Source organism: Vulpes vulpes, chromosome 12 (assembly GCF_048418805.1).
Source record: "Vulpes vulpes isolate BD-2025 chromosome 12, VulVul3, whole genome shotgun sequence".
NCBI classification, from domain to species: domain Eukaryota; kingdom Metazoa; phylum Chordata; class Mammalia; order Carnivora; family Canidae; genus Vulpes; species Vulpes vulpes.
Window position 1 is genome coordinate 183,373,231 of NC_132791.1, and position 16,380 is coordinate 183,389,610.

Here is a 16,380-nt window from a genome sequence, read left to right on the forward strand (position 1 = left end):
TTCTCTTCAACTCAATAGTTGGGCTGCTCCTAAGCTGACACCAGACAGTGTCACCTTTTTACTATGGTGGAAGGAAACTCAAAACATGTTTGATGAGCCAATCAGTATAAGGTCTCTAAATTTTTCTAACACAAAACACATCTGTCCACTGATGTTCTTTTTAAACCTTCTACTGCATAGTTTCAAGTTTCAAAAATCAGAAAAATGTCTGATTTTTTTCTCTTCAACATTTTCAGCCAAATGTTTCTATGTGATATGCCTAGAATTACATGCATTATTTCTGTGAGCAGGAAGAAAGAATGACTAGACAGGAGGAGATAAAAAGAGAAATAAAAAGGACCAATACAATGTAATCAGATTAAGATTTTTTTCTTAATCTTATAGGTGAATACCACCATACTAGTGGCAATGACACTGAGAGCCCCTGGGGCCAAGAGGGAAGCTGCAGAGAAGGTGCTCAGTACTAGCTCCATAAACTAGCCTCTGGAACAGAGTCTGAGACACTCTGTATTAGATACTGACCCGTGTCATGTGCTACTGGTGAGGAGGAAGTCAGTGTGCTTTTCCCAAAGGGTGATGATCTCCCCGAATGATGACTCTTCTCAGGAGGCAAGAGTGCTTTCCCAGAATAACCTTTTTGCTCTTTATTCAGCTGCTGCAGCAAATACTCATTAGTTACCACCAGGGATCTGAGGCACAGGCAAAAAAAGATAGTCACGAAATCATAAAAGCAAAGCAGATGCTATTCAGACCTGAAATGTTTACTAAAGACAAATGTTAAATGAAGTAACATCTTTAAATAGAAAGAACTGACCGATTTATGAGTGGGTTATTTTAAAAGCAGGCTGACAGTTTCTTTCTTCATTACATTTCTGTTTGATAATGTTCCAGACTGACTGTAGCAGTAACATAGTTCACATTTTATATGATTGTTCTATTCTTTCCAAAGCACTTTCATGATGAGGTAAGTAGAAGTACTGGAAGATTGGCATCTGACCAAGCCTCCAATTTCTATCCCCAAATCTTAACCTCTACTTCATCTAATTTATCCTGCCTCTGCAATTAACTGATGGTGCTAGTCAGGACTGTATTCTTGGACTCTGTATTACCATATAATATTAAAAGCTATCAGAGGCTAGCCAAAACAAAACAAAACAAAACACATGGTTTGACAACACAAAGAATTATTTCAAGTTACTTTAAAATACAGCAATTTGTATATCACTTAAAGAGATATACCCTAATGTTCTTAAAATGTGGTCTCCAAATCAGCAACAACAGCATCACCTGGAAACTTATTAGAAGGGTAAATTCTCTGTCCCCATCAGGCCCGAGTCGGAACTCTGGGGAGTGGGGGCCCAGCAATCTGCATTTCAGTAAGTTTTTCAGGTGATTCTGATAACCCATTTTGAGGAGGATGACTTTATACCACTTCCTCTGCTTTTGTGTTTGAAATAATTATAACGAAAAGTCTACAATGGATCTGAGTCCAATTCTCTGAATATGGAGCTATCCTAATTCACTAGCTATTCAGGAAGTAAAGTTTAGGGATCAAGGTTTGGGGATGGAGTTCTTTAAACTTCACTGAAAGCCACAGTGAAGGTGTTTTGCAAATCAAAATGTCAAGAGCTTCTGTAAATGTACCAATACAATATTCTTGGGGCCCCTTCTGATTTGTCTAGCTGGCATCCTGAGGGATGAATTATGTTCTTTGAAGAGGCTGATGCTGTTAAACTCCTCTGAAAAGAACAAATACATTGGACTTTCTATCATTCCCCCTAAGTGCTTAATGTGTCTTCTGAGATCATTAGGAGGCAGGCATTTTCCAGAAGAGCCAGAGAGATGATTTTAGGGGCATGTAGTGATCAAGTAAAGCTAGCTGACTCAAACAAGGGTCCTGTTGGATCCAGTGAGAAACTACTTATTGAGGTGTTGCAATCCACCAATGCCAGCAAAGACATTTAGTCCCTCATGTGTCCTGGAACACAGAAGGTTTACACATGGATACACCCAGATACATGAGGTTTATACACAAAATGAATGTGAAAAATATATAGATATTATCAAATAAGACAAAGCATATAAAAGAAAGTAAATATCTGCTCCAGAATCCAGCTAGATGGACTCTCTCCTACCTCTGACTTTCATGGAGAAGGGCCACTGTCTCCTCCAGCTTTTTCAGCTGGGCAAGCTCCTGATTCAGGCAAGCCACTTGCATGTTCAGCTGTTGGTTTTTGCGCAGAAGATCGTCTACAGAGGGTACAGTAGCCAGGTGTGAACAGGATTCCAAGTCACTATCTCTGAGCACAGTTTAAATAGTCAGGTGGCCATCTTAAAGAATTGGGCACCCCCCTGCCCCCACCTCCACACTGTATTCACCAGTCCTTCCCTTAGAGACAGCAAATATGGGGCTTAGCAACAGAGAGATCTGAATGAAAATTCAACCATTTAATATTTCACATTAGTTTATTTTTCTGAGTTTCACTAGAGCTAATAACCCTGCCCCACCATGGTTATGAGGATATAATCTTCATTTAGCATAATCAACTTATATTAGGTCTCTCTGTATTCTCCATTTTACTTTGTGAATGGCTGTCCTTCACTCTTTATAGAATCAGTGAAAACATCTAGAACTGCGTCAGGCACATAGTAATAACTCAGTGAGTGCTTGCAGAAACTGAATTTGTAGTCAAGACGCTCATAGTGTCTAGCTCCCCAAATATATTACCAATGACTGCAATAATGAAGTAGGTAAAAGCACAGGAACTCTGGTCCTAAGTCAGTCAGTCTTCTAGAACAGTACTTCTTAAACTTTAATATGCTTATAAATCACCTGGGGATTTTGTTAAAAACAGATTGATTCAGTAGGTTTGAGGGAAGCCCAATATTCTACATGTCTAACAAGCTCCCAGGTGATGCTATCATTTCTGATCTATGGATCACTCTTTGAGTAGCAAGGTTATAGAATATGGAAAACAGAGCTGAAACAGCTGTATCAGCACTAAGCCAAAATACAGTACTGTACCTAATGGCTGACTGAAAGTTGACATGTAGCAAACAAACATCTATTTTCAGAGTAGGTAAGTGGAGATGCCTTGATTATTCAGGCTTGTGAGAATCAGATAGTGAGGAGTTCCAATTCTGGAAATTCAGTGCTGACTTCTAAATCAAATTCCTCATATAAATCCAAATGCTCATGATGTTTGCTTAGCAATGCTGAGCTAAATGTTTAAAGTTCAGGATAGATATTATCTAAAATACTGGCCTAAACTATGTTAATAATAAAGTAGTACAAATCAAAATGTCAATGGGATACTATTTTTCACATCACAATAGAAAAAAAAATGTAAAAATACCAAAAACCAGTGTAGACAAGGATGGAGTGAAAAGGGCATTCAAATTTACTCACTGCTGGGATGTCTGGGTGGCTTAGCGGTTGGGCGTCTGCCTTCAGCTCAGGTCATGATCCCAGAGTTCCCGGATTGAGTCCCACATCGGGCTCCCTGTGGGGAGCCTGCTTCTCCCTCTGTGTGTGTCTCTGCCTCTCTCTGTGTCTCTCATGAATAAATAAATAAGAATCTTAAAAAAAAAAAAAACTCAAATATACTCACTGCTGATGTGAGTATAAATTTTAAAAACCTGGGCAGCCCTGGTGGCACAGCGGTTTAGCGCCGCCTGCAGCCCAGGGTGTGATCCTGGAGACCCGGGATTGAGTCCCACATCGGGCTCCCTGCATGGAGCCTGCTTCTCCGTCTGCCTATGTCTCTGCCTCTGCCTCTCTCTCTCTCTGTGTCTCCATGAATTAAAAAAAATAAAAATAAATAAAAAATAAAAAAACCTTGCTTGGGAGTATTTTGACAATATGCAATAAAAACCTCAAAAATGTCCACATCTTTTGAGCCACTAAATTCTACATCTAGGAATGTCTCCTAGGAAAATAATCTAAAATTTATGTGCATAAACAGGTGTATTATTCATGATAATGAATATTAAGACTCTCAGCTCCATTCAAAGGGAAGAGACAATTTCAGAGAAGCATTTCTACTTAGGGTCTTCACTCAAGCATTTCATTTCAAATTTTCTGAATATTTGTAAATTTTTAAAAATTATTCATATGATATTATAGGAAATGCCTTTACCATTAAATTAATAATATTAGGGTATTAAAATCAGATTGCTGATTGCCTAGGGTAGAAAGTAGGGGAAACTCACTGCACAAGGATCTGAGAAATGTTCAGTATTTTAACTGAGATGGAATTAAAAGAGTGTATATATTTGTCAAAATGCATCTAATTTAAAATGTATGCATTTTGTTATATGTTATTTATTTTTAAAACATCAAGTCATAAATTTTATTTTTTAAAAGATTTTATTTATTTGAGAGGAGAGAAAAACGGGGAGAGAAGCAGAGGGAGAGGGACAAGCAGACTCTACACGGAGGGCAGAGCCTGATGCAAAGCTGGATCCCATAACCCAAAGACTATGACCTGAGCCAAAAAAAAAAAGAATCAGACGCTTAACCGACTAAGCCATCCAGGCACTGCTAAAAGATTTTATTTTTAAGTAATCTCTAAACCTAACATGGGGCTGGGAGTCACAATCCTGAGATCAAGGGTAGCATGCTCCACAGAGTGAGCCAGCCAGGCGTCCCTCTCAAATTTTAAGTTAAAAATATATGTATTGGGATATGGTGAAATAAAATATACCAGAAATAATAATGGCAGTATTACAGGATAATGGGATTATATTTTCCTTATATTTTCCCAACTATCTATAAACAATATGATCTTTTTTAAATTTTAAGTAATCTTTACACCAAACGTGGGGCTCAAACTCACAACCCCAAGCTCAAGAGGCACACCTTTACTGACTGAGCCAGCTGGTGCCCACAGAACAAGATCTTCTGCAATAATCAGAAAGTGTCAGTCTCAAAAATAATGACAATAATAACATCTGTACCTGCTTTACACTGACAAAGAGCTTCAAACAGTAACTCAAGACATTTATATTACAACTCTCTGAGGCAAGATGATTATTTCTATATAGGAAGCCATGTGACCTCTAGATAATGAAGCTTATTAAATGGGTCATCTATAAACAGTTGTTTTGGGACATCCCACATGTTGCTTTCCTGAACTCACCATAAGTGTGTGACTGGTGCCCACTCACCACCAAGGTGGCAGCACCTTCCTCCAACTGTTGGATTTTTTCTGACAAAATGAGGTTTTCTTCTAGTACTCTGACCAGTTTTTGCTTCAAGCTTTCCTTTAGATGAAATGAGAAAACAAAATACAGGTATATTAAGAATTTGAGTGGAGTGCTTTTAGTGTCTGTGAAAGACACTTTCCTCTGTTTAGTGATAAAACGAGTGGAGGTCAGCATCTAACTTTCTCATTAGAATTTTAATTCATTGGTAAACATAGCACAAGTGCAGCAAACAAACATCACATGGAGATGCAATCTTTCCTGTGAGTTATCCACTACTCTTGAAGAACAAGTACTTCTTTTGACAGGTAGTACGCAATTCTGAATCACCTATCCAAAGTTTCTAGAAGCTCAAGTTGGTGTGTGAAAATCCTCTTAGGTTAAGAAAAGAGGGAAAAAGCCTAAGGATGGGAGTCCCTTCTTCCTTTTCTAAACTCAGCACCCTAATGCTCTAGGAATGGCCTCTGGTTCAGGGCTCTCTGTTCCATCAGAAGGGAGGAAAGCCAATCCCAGAGACATTGACCTCCTCTCATTAGAATTAAACCATAACCTTCCAAAATATGAACCTAAGTATTTTCATTCTAAGGTCATTTTTTTCTTTCTCCAAGTCTTTCTTTAGAATTTTTGGAATACGGGAAATATTAGGGTGTCATCCTTGCAGAACCTCCAAGTTGTCCTTATGCTGGCAAGTTTTGTGTTCCTAGTTTCCCTGACTTCTTTGTATTTTGGTTCCCAAACATCTAGGTTCATGGTGATGATGATCTTTATGGCACAAAGCTGTTCTAGTTTTGCTGCTCTATCCTTTTCTAATAAAGAAAGTTTAGGAAAGGAAGATGAGAGAGGCATACCATGTCATTGGGGACCACATGCCCAGCCTCCTTCAATTCCATCTCTCTTCTCCGGAAGGTCTTTGACATGTCTTCAGGATGTGAGTGACACCACTGCTGGGAAGGAGCAGGGACTACCAAAGTCAGAAGCAAATCTCGGGCAGGACCTGCCAAAAATTCAGGTAGGGCACACGAGCCAATCTTAAAAGCTAAAGCACAGAATTCCTAGTCAAAAACTACCAGCTCTGTAGGACAAATACAGTTATCTAATACCCCCTTTTTTACAAAAATTTACTAAGTGGCTGTAAGAGGTATTTCATAATGGATAAGAAATTCTATCCCATCCCCTCTATGGAGAAATGACTGTAGACCTTCATGAGTAGTCCCTCAATAGCCCTGTGCTATTCTCTAGTCACTGATGAGTGGCTCCTGAGGATAATTTCCTAAAAAATGAGAGACAAGAGTCAATGTGGGAAGGAAAGTAACTATGCTAAGACTTTTTCTCCTATGTATCCCTTTAGAAATTCAAATTAAACAAAATTAAGCCCAAGCAATGTTAAAGTTTCTAGTTTTTCCTTTTTCCTAAACATTTACCACCACCAATATCTCCTTGAACTTTTTTTCCATTAAACAAATAATACTGTGGGGGCAACATTTACAGAACATTCTTTCCTCCAAATTCCTAAAAAAGAAGCCCTAAGAAGAGTCCAAATATTTTATTCATTCATTCAAATTTTTCAAATTATAACATTTCAATAGGCATATTAGAATTCTGATGATCAAACCCAATTTTTATTGTATTTATTATTGGCACTGTCCCAAGGGTCATAAAATCCTTCTGTAATCATTACCACCACCATGCTCTATTTTACATACCTCATCACTCTACGTATTACTTAAAGACTACCAAAAAAAGTCATTAAAGAGACAAAACAATTGGTATGGGAGGGAAGGATGTTGATAAAACAGGGAAGAAGATTATGAGAAAAATGCAGATTTGTCAGTTACTGTGCCACTGAAAGATTTTGTTAAGTGATCACGGGAACAATTTTTTCCCTACAAGTTAAAGGGGCTGAGTGGCTTTTATAGGAACACAGACTGGAAGCAAGGTCTGAGCCCTTCTCCAGGAGCAGAGAATGCATTCACTTACCGAGAAACTTCTTGTTAAGGAGGAGAGAGCCAGAGCCATTCCAGTGCTTATCCACAAGCTCCAAGAGCTGTCTGAGGACAGTGGCCACATGGGAGGTTCTGGCAGAAATCGGGGGACTGTGATTTCCTGGCAAACCATGCAAACTGCCCAGGTCACTAGAGAGAGGCTCAAGAAAAAAAAAAAAAAAAAAACCAAACACCAACCATTTGTCATTCTAACACAATATGGTAAGACTCTGGACATTTAAAGTGTTAACATTAAAAAAAAAAAAAAGGCGGCTTCATCATTCAGTTTCGATTTGAATATTATGTCTAAGCAAATGTAGTAGTATATTCAAAGATAATTTCAAATATAATAGTATACTAATTTTTTGTAGAGATTAAAAAAAACATTAAGTTATATAGTATAAAAAGATTAAACTTGCAGAACATTTTAAAAACATATTACTGGGCAACCTGAGTGCCTCAGCAGTTTAGCGCTGCCTTCAGCCCAGGGCCTGATCCTGGAGACCTGGGAGGGAGTTCCACGTCACGCTCCCTGCATGGAGCCTGTTTCTCCCTCAGCCTGTGTCTCTGCCTCTCTTCCTCTCTGTGTCTCTCATGAATAAATAAATAAAAATAAAATCTTAAAAAAATATTATAGATCATAAAATGGGGAGTATTTTTTTTTTAATTTTTAAAGTTTATTTAAAAAAATAAAGTTTATTTAAGTCATCTTTACAATGAACATGATACTCAAAACTCATTCATGACCCTAAGATCAACAGGGCTCTACCAACTGAGCCAGCTAGCCTCCCAAAAATGGGGAGTATTTTATCTTATTTCATTTTATTTTAAAAGATTTATTTATTTTAGAGAGAGAGAGAGAGAGAGAGAGAGCATGAGGGGAGGGGCAGAGGGAGAAAAAGAGAGAATCTCAAGTAGACTGCACTGAGCATGGAACTTGATATAGGGCTTGATCCCATGACCTAAGACAAAATCAAGAAGCAGATGCTTAACTGACTTTGCCACTCAGGGGGGCCTGAGTGAGTATTTAAAAAATTTTAACTCATAAGCTTATATTTAATATGCTAATATATATTATATTTGTATACATTTATTTATATATTTATATATTATGTATAATATATACTTATAAATATGTATTCAATTACAATATTAAATATAAGTGTTATAGAACTTTTTAAAGATTTTATTTACTTATTTGAGAGACAGAGAACATGGGCAGAGGGCAGGGTCAGAGGGAGAGGGAGAAGCAGACTCCCCACTGAGCAGGAGCCAGACATGGAACTCAATCCCAGGACCCCAGGATCATGACCTGACCTATAGGTAGACGCTTAACTGACTGAGCCACCCAAGTGCCCCTATAACATTTTATTTTATTTTATTTTTAAAAATTAATTTTATTTATTTATTCATGAGAGACAGATGGGGGGAGGGAGAGAGGGAGGGGGGGAGAGAGAGAGGGAGGGAGAGAGAATGGCAGAGACACAAGCAGAGAGAGAAGCAGGCTCCATGCAGGGAGCCCGATGTGGGACTCAATCCCGGGTCTCCAGGATCACGCCCTGGGGTGAAGGTGGCGCTAAACCACTAAGCCACCCGGGCTTCCTTGTTGGACCCAATACTAAAGTTACTTTTTATTTATAAAGAATCTTATATAGAAAGATGTATAGGTAGACCTGTCCATTAAAATTCACAATTTTTTTATTCATTTATATATATATGTTCATTAATGACTGACTGAATTTAAAAAAAAAAACTGAATAATTTTAAGATTATAAACATCAGTGCTACAGAGTTCACTCTTCAGCCAATCCACAGCCCCTGGCAACTTCTGCATTTCCTGCTGTGGTAAACTTTGTCTGCCACTTCTTATTATCAACATATGTCCCCACAATATTTATGCTCTGGAAGTAGATTAGGGAATGTTCTCAATGTGACAGAAATGAGAAAATGCAGCAGAAAGGGAAAGTCTTTCCCAAGGGCAGAAGAGTCACAGGCTTTGGCCTGGCCATATTAACCACTGGCCTCTAAAAATCCCTTTGAATTTGTAGTACCCTTGGTCAGAATCACTGCCATCCCCAACAAAACCCCACTGTGGTCTTGGATCTGATGTGTTTTTTTGCACAAGCACAAACAAACCAGTACTTGCCTCGCTCCCTGTAGTATCTCTGAAACCAATCTTTGGATTCAGGGCAGCAAGTATATTGTCCTTCCGTTTGAATCCTCTCCTCGATGGACTTAATGATCTCTTGGTCAAACTCTCTCTATGTTCTGAGGTCCCAGTAGGCAACAGCAGTGTCCGTAGAGAGTCTCCCAGGGCAGGGTTGTTTGGGAAAGAACCATGTGCTGGAGTCAAATCACTGACACTGGTAGATAATTGTTGCTCTGCATTGACCAGTAGAGCAGGGTCACTGTTGAAATGGGTTGTGGCATACAGATCTGTGAAGGAAACAGGCTGGGAGATGACCCTGCCTTTCAACTCTCTCATGTCTCACTACCAACCTTACCCCACCTAGTCATAACAACCTCTTCTTACTATACACCCTCAATTCTCTGGATCCTTTCCCTTCCCCCACTCCACCTGACAAAATCATAACTGTCTAAATCCAACTGTCTACGGACTCCAAGCCTGCATGAGAGTAGTAGGAAGTGGCTGGAGAACATGCATCTTTTCTGTCTTTAAACTCATGGCCACTCTCTTAATTGGGCCCTGTATTGCCCAGTTATAACTAATACACTAGTCGATTTACTGTTTTGTTCTCTGAGATGACCATTTGACATCTCTCTTCTCTTCAAACTTCCAACACCTGCTCCTTCTCATTCTCAGGTGCTGACCACTCTATTTTTCTAAGAAAAACAGATGCAATCAAATAAAACATCTACATGATCTTGCCACCAAATCTACCAACTCACCTGTATTTGTATTTATAAATTCTCTGCCTTCCTTTTTTTTTTTTTTAAATTTTATTTATTTATGATAGGCACACAGTAAGAGAGAGAGGCAGAGACACAGGCAGAGGGAGAAGCAGGCTCCATGCACCGGGAGCCCGATGTGGGATTCGATCCTGGGTCTCCAGGATCGCGCCCTGGGCCAAAGACAGGCACTAAACCACTGCGCCACCCAGGGATCCCTCTGCCTTCCTTTTTTAATAAAAGATGAACTATCTGTGCTTCTAAGGCCAACTTCTCCACTGGTGGACTGGATTCTAACCTCTTGATTACCCAAGGATTTTTTTTTTTACTTGTGATTGTCCCTTTTCTCTCCTACATCATTGGCGCTAGATGCCTCTACTGGATCATTTCCATCACAATTTCCTTGATCCCATCACCTCTCCATCTACAGTTCTCTTTCTCTACTTCCCTTCACTGCAAACCTCCTTGAAAGATTGTATATAGTCTATGACTCTATTGCTTCTTCTCAATTCTTTCTTGAACTTACCTCAATATGTCTTTTATTAACCATGCATCTCTTAAAGCTACTTGCTAATGCACTGCCAAATACTATATATCATCAGAGAAGCTTTCCCTGATCATTCTAAAACATCACTTCCTCATTATTCTCTATACCCTTACATTATTTTTCTTCACAGTACTTATCATAACTTGACACATATTTATATGCTAACTTGTTTATCATGTCTTACCCCTTTATTTTTTTAAAGATTTTATTTATTTATTCATGAGAGACAGAGAGAGAGAGAGAGAGAGAGAGAGAGAGAGAGAGAGAAGCAGAGACATAGGCAGAGGGAGAAGCAGGCTCCATGCAGGGAGCCCGATATGGGACTCGATCCCGGGACCCCAGGATCACGCCCTGGGCCCAAGGCAGGCGCTAAACTGCTGAGCCACCCAGAGATCCCCTGTCTTACCCCTTTAGAATGGATGAAAATTGGGAATTTTTTATTGTGTAAAAGATAAATGGAACTTTAGTTTTGTTTGTTACTTTATCTGCAGAGCAGCATCTGGCAGATAGTAGGTATCCAATAAATTCTGTTGAATAAATTAATAAATAACTGAAGCATAGTCTCTATCATTTACATAGAAACTAGCTTTTTTGGAAAAAATAACTCAGAATAGAAGTGACTGTGATCAGAGAAGACTAGATGGTACTAGAAATATGTCCTGGCATGCTAGTTAGCTACAACAGCATATAGTTATGAAGCTCACATTTCCACAAATTTTCTTCAATATATCTATCATGTTAAACTCATGTCCTGAAGATTTGTGGAGGTTTCATTGGCTACTGATGCCCCAAAATAAAATTTAAGAATCACTAATGCAATTTAAGAAATGTTAATTCCAAAATTTCCAGTTATACCTCTATCTTCATGACTAGAAAAAGGCCTATAAACTGACAAGAAGCTATTACCTGAACTAAGCTTCAAAAGCCTTCCAGTGCTGGAGTCAGGATTTGACAGAGAAGTCAGTAAGTCTCCACAGGAATGGGATGTGGTGGCCTTCGTGTCATTTGAAGGCTTTATGCTATATTCTCTGTAATTCTTGCTTCTCTGAGGCCTTTTACCAAGACTTCCGTGCAGGCATAGATTTTGAGAATAATGACTATCATAATTTTCTAGACCAACATCTGAAGGTAACTGATAGGGATGGATCTGGCTAGAATCACCCACATCCAGACGTTTACCCAATGAGACATCATGGGTAAGCTGATAAGTATCAGGTTTTAGTATCAAGTCCTTTTCTGGAGAAGAACCTGAAGACTTATTGTCCAAAAAAGACAGTCGGTACCCTTCTCTAGTCATCTTCTCTGGGGATCGGACTGTGGACTGATGAGGAGAGTAGCGTCTGAATTCTAACCACCACCGAGGGAAAAAGAAAACACAAAATACAATGAGAATTCTTGGCTCAGTTAGGGTACCTCAGTTCACTGGGCATACCACTGTCTACCAGAAAAAGTTCTCAGGAAGAGATGGTTTATAATTTTGATAAACAGTAGCATAAAATGATAAAAGGACTTTTACATGGAACAGTAAAACATATTGGACACTGTGTAAACAAAGAATCTCTAACATTCTGGAAATAAATTTCATGTCAACATAATCCCCTAGGAATTTCCTCCTAAAACTGTAGTAGCAGAGTTTTCTAGATGTTGTTTTCATATAGAAATTTTGGTGTACTCCATATGACAGTAGTTGTGATGTTATGTCTTCAGTCCATAGACAATAGTTGGCAGGTCTATAATTTCATAGACTCCTCACAATAAAGCTAGGCCCACCCCTACTCCCAAACTCTACTCAGAGGCTCTAAGTTCAAACACTGGAAATGGATATCCTAAGCCAATTAAATGGCAGGGAATCCAAAATCTATGAAAATCCCTAATGAGCTATAAAGCATTTCTTTCCAACAGCTATCTGTCATCTCTAAAGAGTGTCAGAGTGGAGTAAGTAGAAATTTTAGTCTTAGTGCTCTTTGGAATTTTCAGAGTTTCACGTGCTTAAAGGTCTTCCTTAGAAAGCAAAAAATACTATACCTGACTTAGTCACTTTACCTTAAAAAAAGTAGAATCAGGCACTTTTTATCTCTATAGGACCTATAGAATATCAACATTTTACCCAGGGCCAGCCTATACAATGGAGAAAATGATGCAGAACAACTTTTTTATGTAACAAAAAGAATTTAATAACAGATGCTGAAATTAGGTAATTCAGACTGTGTCTCCTATTGAAGACATTAAAAAAGTGGGATGATACAAGTTCTTAAAAGCATCAAAGAACTTGTTAGCTAGTGAGGAATTTCTAGGCCAAAATCTAGGAAACAGCAAGGACTCACATAGGTAAGTCTAGCAGTGAAAGTCACTTTTACTTTTAGGAATTTTGGGGTAATAGGGACAGAAGTTCAAGTTTAGCAACTATGCAAAGTGAGGACTATAAAAAACCATCCCTACCCCCACCCCTCCACATACACTTTAAGATGGAATCCCCGAGCAGAATGCAACCTTCAGAGTAAAGGTAAACTGGAAATAAGCCAGCCGTTGTATGGACTGGTAATCCAGGTTTGCATCATCTGAGTGGATCTGGGGAATCCTAAACTTTGAGCTTAAAGTGATCCCAGAATGATAGTGTCCCAGGTACCTGGTAGAAACAAATGAAAATATGATCTGGAAAAAATTATTTTATGTAAGACTTTAAATAATTCCTATAAGTGGTTTTTCAAATACATAGCAAGTAGCTAAAGCAAAGGAACAAAAAAGGAAATGAGACAACATAAATAAGTATGAGTAGAAAAAAATTAGACAATAAATTTCAGATATTGGAATTAACAGATACAGCCTATGCAACATCTATGTTTACTATGTTTATTTTATTTATTTATTTATTTTTTAAAAGATTTTATTTATTTATTCATAGAGACACAAAGAGAGAGGCAGAGACACAGGCAGAGGGAGAAGCAGGCTCCATGCAGGGAGCCTGATGCAGGACTCGATCCCAGGTCTCCAGGATCACACCCCGGGCTGCAGGCGGCACTAAACTGCTGCCCCACCAGGGTTGCCCCATTTACTATGTTTAAAGAAATATAAAACAAGCTGGAAACTTTTTATTAAAATTGACCCAGAAGACTTAAAAAAATAAAACTTATAGAACTGAGAAATAAGACTAGTGAAATTAAGAATTCAGCAGACAAGCTTAACAACAGATTAGACACAGCTGAAGAAAATATTAGTGAACTGAAACATGGGTCAGAAGGAATTATACAGAATGCAGAACAGACCCCCAAAAAAGAAATATGAAAAATATAAAAGAATAAGAGACAAAGAGAAAGAAGACAAAGTAAAAATCTCTACCATATTTTTATTTAATCAAGAGTCCCAGAAGGACAGAGAGGAAGAATGGGACACAAATAATATTTGAAGTACTTCCCAGAATTAATGAGACACAATTTACAGATTTCAGTGTAATAAATGCCAAGCAGGATAAATAAAAAGAAATCCACATATCATATTGAAACTGAAGAAAACCAAAGACAATTGGAAAATCTTAAAAGCAGTCAGAATAAAAAATAAAGATTGTCTTTGCAGGAGTAACAGACATCCAGCTGACTTCTCAAAAGCAAAAACAAAAGAATACAGTGGAATACCTTCAGTGTTCTAAAGGAAATAACTGCCAACCTAGAAATTTATACCTGGCCAAAATACTCTTTAAGAATAATGGTGGGGGGATCCCTGGGTGGCTCAGCGGTTTAGCGCCTGCCTTTGGCCCAGGGCGCAGTCCTGGAGTCCCGGGATTGAGTCCCACGTTGGGCTCCGGCATGGGGCCTGCTTCTCCCTCCTCCTGTGTCTCTGCCTCTCTCTCTCTCTCTCTCTCTGACTATCATAAATCAATCAATCAATCAATCAATCAATCTTAAAAAAAAAAAGAGTAACGGTGGAATAGAGACATTTTCACCCAAACAAAAACTGAAAGAATTCAACAGAGCAAACCCACACTAAATTAAATTCTAAAAGACACACTATAAGCTAGATAAATTCTAAAAGACACACTATAAGCTAGCTAGATCTTGGAAGGGAAATCTAGGATGAAAAAAAGAACAAAGTGGTAAATACTTTGTTTAATAAGGATAATTTTTTTAAGATTTTATTTATTTATTCATGAGAGACACAGAGAGAGAGAGAGAGGCAGAGACACAGGCAGAGGGAGAAGCAGGCTCATGCAGGGAGCCCGACGCAGGACTCAGTCCCATCTCCAGGATCACGCCCTGGGCCGAAGGCAGCGCCAAACCACTGAGCCACCCAGGCTGCCCAATAAAGATAAACAGATGAACACTGTACAAAAACAATTTCATGTAGGCTAAAAAATATAGAGAATTAAAATCCATAATAATAATAATAATATATAAATTGGGAGAGACTAAAAGGAGTAAAGTACTTTAAGGTCTTAAAATTTTCTAAGAGGAGAGTTAAAGTATTGATTAATTTGTAATTATATAAATTAAGAGCACATATTGTAGTTTGGGGAATAATAATAAAAGTATTGAAATGGTGTATAACTAATAAATAAACCAGTAGAGAGAAAAAATGGATGAATAAAAACATAATAAATTCAAAAGACGGCAAGAAAGGTAAGAAAAAGAAACAAGGAGTAGCCAGTCAGTACAAAAAGTCAAGTACAAATGAAGTCAGAATATCCACTCTTCAACCAGAAAGGCCTCACAGATCACCAAGCATCCAGGGCAGCCCCCAACTAAAGCAGAAAGAGTTCGTTGACTATGTAGAGCCCCAGGGCTGAGACATCTTCTCCCAAATCTCATCGCATCTAGGTTTCTTTAATTAATGTGGAGAAAAATACTCCCTGAACAAAATATTTACCATCTTCCTGGTGATTGTCACTTGGGATCTCCCTTCTTGCCACTTCCTGCAACAAAAAAAGTTTGAATGTTTAGGAAAAGAGAGTTACTAGACATCCAGACCTGACCTTACTAGACATTTCCTTTAAAACAAATACTAAGATAGTTTAAAATGGTAATTGAGCTAGTTTCTAAGTTACCTAAAGAGAATCTTCAAAAACAAAGGAACCAACTAAATGCTAATCTGTCTTTTTAAAAGTTGAAGGTATTAGGGATCCCTGGGTGGCGCAGCGGTTTGGCGCCTGCCTTTGGCCCAGGGCGCGATCCTGGAGACCCGGGATCGAATCCCACATCAGGCTCCCGGTGCATGGAGCCTGCTTCTCCCTCCGCCTGTGTCTCTGCCTCTCTCTCTCTCTGTGACTATCATAAATAAAAAAAAAAAAAAAAAAAAAAAAAAAAAAAAAAAAAAAAATTAAAAAAAAAAAGTTGAAGGTATTACAAACTCAAACTGAAAAAAACCATACTTTTTACTAGTACAATGTTGATTATCCAAATGTGGATTAATCAAAGCTCTCACTTCTTTTTTCCCTTCTTTTGGCTATTTTAAGCAATTTCATTGCTCATAATTTATCAAAGAAAATGCATACAAAAGGAGAAGTTAAAGCAGTCAATTCTCTTTCCTACATCATATTCACTCATACAAATGAGTCTTATATAATGGTTGTATCCCCCTCCCACCAATTTTTTTCACCAAAAATTTAGTCTTAATTTTTGCCTCATTTTACACAATCCCTACCTCCCCACAACTTCTATGCCATCTTTACCCCTTAACTTTTCTCCTTTTATGTTCCAATGGAGAGGCAGCTTTGGGAAAGCCACCCTTGAGATGTTAAGATTCAGT

General features: G+C 38.3%; 1 protein-coding gene across 2 annotated transcripts in view; it reads right to left on the minus strand.

Moving 5' to 3' along the window:
* Nucleotides 1–353: 353 nt before the first annotated feature.
* LRRC36 (leucine rich repeat containing 36) overlaps nucleotides 354–16,380 on the minus strand; it is a 46,040-nt gene continuing 30,013 nt past the window's right edge. Inside the window, exons 7-14 of one of the 2 annotated variants that reach the window (XM_072731705.1) lie at nucleotides 15,502–15,547; nucleotides 11,551–11,991; nucleotides 9,334–9,623; nucleotides 7,183–7,348; nucleotides 6,054–6,199; nucleotides 5,142–5,265; nucleotides 2,136–2,250; nucleotides 354–689 (exon numbers count right to left, since the gene is read on the minus strand). In XM_072731705.1, coding sequence (XP_072587806.1) covers nucleotides 464–689; nucleotides 2,136–2,250; nucleotides 5,142–5,265; nucleotides 6,054–6,199; nucleotides 7,183–7,348; nucleotides 9,334–9,623; nucleotides 11,551–11,991; nucleotides 15,502–15,547 — 1,554 coding nt within the window. In that variant the 3' untranslated portion in view covers nucleotides 354–463. The remainder of the gene's footprint in view (nucleotides 690–2,135; nucleotides 2,251–5,141; nucleotides 5,266–6,053; nucleotides 6,200–7,182; nucleotides 7,349–9,333; nucleotides 9,624–11,550; nucleotides 11,992–15,501; nucleotides 15,548–16,380) is intronic. The other variant, XM_072731706.1, reaches the window with a different exon arrangement.